At 63.5% G+C, this 6,000-nt stretch overlaps 1 protein-coding gene across 2 annotated transcripts in view; it reads left to right on the plus strand.

Moving 5' to 3' along the window:
* The window catches only part of NHEJ1 (non-homologous end joining factor 1), a 45,045-nt gene extending 39,570 nt beyond the window's left edge, over positions 1–5,475 (plus strand). Inside the window, exons 6-8 of one of the 2 annotated variants that reach the window (XM_030018996.2) lie at positions 4,412–4,559; positions 4,778–4,881; positions 5,162–5,475. In XM_030018996.2, the coding sequence (XP_029874856.1) occupies positions 4,412–4,559; positions 4,778–4,881; positions 5,162–5,242 (333 nt within the window). In that variant the 3' untranslated portion in view covers positions 5,243–5,475. The remainder of the gene's footprint in view (positions 1–4,411; positions 4,560–4,777; positions 4,882–5,161) is intronic. The other variant, XM_030018997.2, reaches the window with a different exon arrangement.
* Positions 5,476–6,000: the final 525 nt, after the last annotated feature.

Consider the following 6,000-nt stretch of genomic DNA (forward strand, 5'->3'; position numbering starts at 1 on the left):
AGAGAGGGTCACTGTCCCACCAGGGAGCTGGGGCAGGAGGCCAGACTGGTGTGCCCTGCTCCATCCCGGGGACATGAGCTGCCCCTTTGCCCGCCCTTGATCCCAGCTGGAAGGGAGCAGTTCAACCCCCTCCATCTCTATCCTCCGCAGGCAGATCCTGGCGGGATCCTTTGGTCCGCTGCTGTTGGCAGAGGCGGGGTGAGTGGCTAGCACAGATAGGTGCTCATCTACCTGGATCCTAGGGTGGATCCTTCCCCAGCCTGACTGGCACGACCATGGGCAGAGATGCCCAGCACGCATCCAGCGAGCCACACTGGCCCAGTTCCCAGGAGCACACACAGAGCTCGCAGCAGGGGAGAGCACCGAGGGCAGCCTGGCCACTAGGCACAGGAACGCCCCGGCCACGGAGCCCTTCCCCTGCCCACCGTGGGCTGCCGCAGCATCTCCAGGCTTTGCCTGTGCCAGCACAGTGGCAGCCATGCCCATTGCTGGAGAGCCAGTGCACCGTTCCCGGGCTGCTGCTCCACCACGCCGCTTCCGCGGAGCCCGCTGGATGGGGGAGCCCAGGGAAGCCATGCCCCCCCCCCCCCCCCGGGCCCACACCCCTTGGCTCCCAGCCCCGGCAGGAATTATTAAGTGTGCCCCTGTGGAGCATGTGCTGAGGCTGGCCACGGGAATGTGGGCAGATCTGACATACAAGCCACAGCAGCCAGGCTGTAATTTCCAAACAGGCCCCGTTCGCTCTGTTTTCCAGTTAAAAATATATTAAAAAATAGGAATGTGGGGTTTGTAGTGAAGAATGTTGGTAACCGCTTCGAACGTCTGGTGTGATAATGAAAGGGTCAGTCCCCAGCTTTGAGCACGACCGATTTAGACTCTGGTGCTTGGCACCAGCACTGGGGCCCAGCATGGTCCAGCCGGCCTGCAAACCACCCCCCAGGCCCAGGCCAGGGGAAGGTGATGCTTCTGCATTGGTGGCACGGTGCCGGGCTGGGTGACATGCCCCTCCTCCTCATGCTGTCAAGAGCACATCAAAATCGCCATCTCTTATGGCCTCTTGAGAAGGGAGTCTGGGCAGGGGTGGGCGAAGGCAGGATGCCTGCGAGGTGGATGCTGTACCCCTGCCCACCATTGGCCCTGCCACCCCCCACTCTGGCGTACAGCCCCATAGCAGAGCCCTCGGGACACGGGCACCGAGTGAGGCTGCAGTCCAGCTCCCCGTGAGCTGTCCCCACTGCTGCGGGTCTGCTGGCGAGTGTGGCTTGCTCCTGGCACAAGGTCAGGCGCCTGCCCCCCTTCGCCGGGCAGCCCCCCCCCCGGCTGGGCTAATCGCAGTTCAGGGTGTGCTGCGGTGCCTCCCACGCCGCTGCCGCAACCTTGAGTCACTCCTGATACCAGGGCATCCCGCTTGGCCTTGTGGCCAGGTAGTCATAACACAGGGGACAAGCCGTGCCAGCTCCCTGAGCATCGCTCCCCAGTGAGACGCGCGGGGCAACCCGGCCGGCACTCCCCCGAGTGCCAGCTCTCTGCTCGTGCTTCTCCCCAGACCTCGGGCATTATGTTTATCCCAGAGATGGGTAATCAGAGAAAAACAAGTCACTGGAGGCTGGGGCTGACATCGCAGCAGGGACAACAAGTTGGCTGCAGCGGGGTTCAGCTCGGGCATGTGCTGGGGCAGTGGGGCAAGGAGGGAGGGGCAAGTCACCAGTACTCAGGGGTTGTCGCCCACCCAGCCCTTTCTGGGGACACCTCCTTGTCCCTCTCAGCCTCCGGGGCCATCAGGTGGCCGGTGGCTGGCACAGCACGCTCTGCTTCCCTGCTGAGTCACAGCTCTGCAGGGAAACGCTTCCAGTTCTGGTTATAAACCCATTTCCCTCCGGGGCTGTGAAGCGCGGCCCTCCCATCCCGCTGCGGGCCAGCTCCGGCGGCCCAATGGCTCTGAGCCCGCAGGCTCGAGCCGCCGGGAAGGGCAGTGGCAGGAGGTGGCCAGTGACTCTCAAATTCCACCCTGGGCTTGCTGGAGCAGGGCCCTCCGCGAAGGCATGGCCAGCGGGTGCCCTGCACCTGCAGACCCCTGTGCCAGCCCGGATGCCCATCCCTCCCTGCGGGACTGGTAGCACTGGGCTCTCTTCTCCCAGCACCTCCCCAGGGTGCCACCCCGGCGGGTGCCTGTACGCTGGTCTCGGGGACACCGGGTGGTTGCAAGCGCGGTGGGCACTCCGCAGCACTGCCCCATCCCCAGGGACACCACGGGACACTGTGCTGGCTCAGGGCAGCTGGGTCTGAGCACCGAGAGAGCAGCTGCCCTGCCCGGATCCTCACTCGGATGCTAGGAAGAGGAGCAGCCTGAGCAGCCCCAGGGCTTGGGCCATGTCCCAGGTGCCATCCTGCACTGCAGCCCGTGTCCTGGCTGGGTTGGAGCAGAGGGGGGTGGGCAGCACCCTATGTCTGGGTGCACAGCCTGCCCCATCACCTTTGGGCATCGCTCCCTGGGGACCCTTTGGTGGCAGGGAGAGGGGATAGGTGGCAGGGTAGTGGCACCCAGGGCCAGGTGGCTCCACAGCGGACTCTCCCGCCCTCCCAGGGCATTGACCCACGCAGTGCTATCTAGTACACTTTGCTCACTCCGCCACCGTTCACGGCTTTCCTGGGAGCTGCTGTTTGCTTTTCTCTGAATTATGACTCCAGCTTGTGCCTTTGATCTCGGCTGTGTCGGCCACCCGTTGCCAGCCCCTCTCCTGCCTTTGAAGTGCAGTCGCCTTCCCGGTCTCGGATGCTGCTTTTGCAACCTTGGGTGCAACCCTGGCCCCGTGGGGTGAGACACCTTGGGCAAGAGCATCCCCGAGGTGTCCAAGGTGCTCAGCATCCCTCCTCCTCCCTGGGACCTTGTGATGGGCCAGCACAGGTCACGGCTCAGAGGCTGGGCTGAGAGGTGTGTTTGCCCAGTGGGAAGCAATCCCGGGGATGCTGGCAGGGCGCTGGGATCAGAGCATCGCTCCCTCCTGTGGCAGTGGGCAGGGACACAGGGAGGTCCCTGCACAAAAGCTGGGCAAAAAGCAGACGTTGGTGCCATGTGTGTCCTGCAGCTAAGGGGCCTTTCATGCCAGTGGCTCCAGCAGGAGGGATGAGACCTGTGGGGAAAGCGCCTTTCTGGGCAGCAGCCAACCCATCCTGGCATCAGCCCTGCCCTCCCTCTGCATCTGGCAGGGAGCAGCAAGGGGGGGCTCAGCCTGCCCTTTCTGCCACTGGGAAGCTGGGGCCAGGCTTTGGACTCTGGCCTTGAGTGGGTCTGAGCGTCCCCATCCCCTCCCCGCTCCTCTGGCCCAGAGAGGATCCAGCCTTATCTGTTACACTTTGTTCTCCTGCTGTCTGGGTGCGGAATGGAGCAGAGATTAGTGTGCAGACCTTTGACACACACACACACACACACACACACACACACGCATGCCCCCAGAGCCAAGCTCATCTACCCACGGCTGCGCACTCAGCCCCCATGCATGCACGCATACTCACACTCACCTGCACGTGTGCACCCATAGCATGCCCTACACGCCCCTGCGCAGCCACCCCTTCCAGGGCACACACGCATTTCCCCATCCCTGCAAGTGTTTGTTTGCTGGCTGTGTGCTGCATTAGGTTCTCAGTGGAGCGTGGCGCTTGCCCAGCCTGCCAGCCTCGCCAGCTGAGGTCTCCCATGCATATTGGCATGGCCCGGAGGGCGAGGGTGGCATCCCGCAGCCCAGGAAGGGGTTGTGGGCAGAAGGAGGGGGGCTTCCCTGCACCAAGCCTGGATGGAGAAAAAGTGTTTGCAGGGAGGCGGGAGGTGCTCTGGCGTCCTGGGAGCAAACCTGGGCATCCCTCATCTTGCCGCCACATTGCCCTCACTTGCCATGGGACTGCCGGGGACGACTTGTGCTGCCCACATTGACATCGCTGGAGGTGGTCGTGGCAGGCAGGGGCTCCCCATCCCCACCTCGTGCCGAGGTCCTGCCCCCGCCCAAGGCTTGCTGTCCTTATCGGTGAGCTGCGGCCCCTGCGATGCTCCAGCCGGGGAAGCCACAGCCCTTCCCGTGAGATCTTATCTCCAGTGCTTCATGAATGACTCGAAAGCCTCTGCAGTCTGCCTCTGAATGGGAAGGCAGCCCGCCGGCCGGAGCAGGTGTGCACACATGCGTGTGTGCGTGTGTGTACACGACTGGGGAGCAGCCACATCCTGCCCAGTGCCAGAGCTGGCTGGCCCCGCAAACCGTGCTGCAGTCCCTGGGGCAAAGGAGATGGAGCCCGATGGGCAGAGGGATGCACGGCCCCTTCTCTGCCCCACTGCGGCACCGTGGCAGCGTGTCCTGGCAGGAACTGGTTGCTGGCAGGTGATTTCCTGGCAGGGTGATGGTGCCTCTGCTCTCTCCTGCAGAGCTTGCCCCAGATCTGCGGTGTGGCAGAAGGGCAGGCGTTCGCCTCTGCTCTGCAGCAGCTCTACGCAGCAGTGACACAGCAGGAGGCCAAGCAGTCTCGGAAACGGCAGCGCTCAGGTGAGGAGCTCCGTGGCTGTGGGATGGGAAGTATGTGAAGCACCAGGCCCCCCTGCGGCTGAGGCCCCATCCCGGGGGAAGAGGAGTAGGGCCCTGGGTGCAGCTCACCCCATGCAACAGTCTCCCCCTTTGCTTTTTCCCCATGGGCAGAGCTCCCCCACCCAGGCGCCATTCCTGGTGTGGGTTTGGGCAATGCCCCGTGCTCCCTCATCTCAGTCCCAAATTGCATCTCTTTCTGCTGGTACCAGAGGACACTGAGGGCCCGACACCTGCTGCAGAAACTACAGGGCACCCCCATCCACCACCTCCATCCCAGGAGGATGAAACAGCATCTTCCAGCGAGGGAACCACGGTGAGTGCAGCTCTAGAAACAGCCTTTCTGTACCAATGGCAGGATGGGGCCCGCACCTCCCTTCCCTCCTTGCATCCCAGCCCCATGCCCCTCCAGGATGGACTGGGCGACTCAGCTTGGTTCCTACCCCATGCACCCTGGCTGGGGAGCGTGTGGTTGCACATGTGTGTGTGGTTTGCACTCCCCCACAGGGATGATGGGAGTGTCACTGCTTGCACACGCGCACCCATCCTGCATGACCTCCCAGGGGGGACTGACACTGCCTCCCCTTTGCTTCCAGCCAGCCTCCTCCCCAGCTCAGAAGCTCCGGCTGCCTGTGTCCAAGGCCAAGCCAAAGAAGGCAAAGGGGCTCTTCAGCTGAAAGGTCACTGCTACCCACCCCAAGGGTCTCTGCTCCCCCCAGCATCCAAGAGAGGCAGTGCAGAGCACCCACGCGTCCTCTGCCTCCTCTCCTGCATCTCCTGGCGGACCCCGCCCAGGTCGTGGTCCCCTCCCAAGGTGTCTCCAGCCAGGGAGATGGGGCATCTCCTTTCTTCAATGGTGTCTCAGGAACCTCTTTTCTCCCTCTTCCTGGTGCAGAGCTTGCCCAGGCTGCCTCATGGTGGAGCCAGTGCTGCACCCGGGGGGAATGGGAGGGATGCTGCTGGGTGGGTGTGGGACAGCCGGGGCTCTGGCAGGGCTGTGGGGTTTGGCTGCTCTTGTGCGGGTTTGCAATAAAGGGCTGTGTCTGAGTGAGATTCCTTCTGCTTCTGCTCTGTCCCCCCGTGGGCCAGCAGTGTCCAGGCAGGGATGCAGCCCTGGTGCTGCTGGGTACCCCTCTGGCCAGTCCTGCTGTCCCAGGGGCTTGCGACAGCTCTGGATGGTGAGGAGGTGACACTAGCTCATAGCTGTGGGGCAGCTCCCAGCCTGTCCTGTGCCTCACCCTGAGCAGTAGTAAGTGGGGTGGGGTACCCATGAGGGGACCCCCAGATACTGAGGGGGCAGCATGCTGGGAGGGGCTGGAGCCCACGTTCTCCTTGTCCCACACTGGGGACATGCCATGTGCTGGTGCCTGGAGCCAGATGAAGCCCTTGCAGCAGCAGATTGGAAAAGGCAGCCTGGCTGGGCTGAGGGGCATCC

The sequence above is a fragment of the Aquila chrysaetos genome, chromosome 6, assembly GCF_900496995.4.
Source record: "Aquila chrysaetos chrysaetos chromosome 6, bAquChr1.4, whole genome shotgun sequence".
NCBI lineage: Eukaryota > Metazoa > Chordata > Aves > Accipitriformes > Accipitridae > Aquila > Aquila chrysaetos.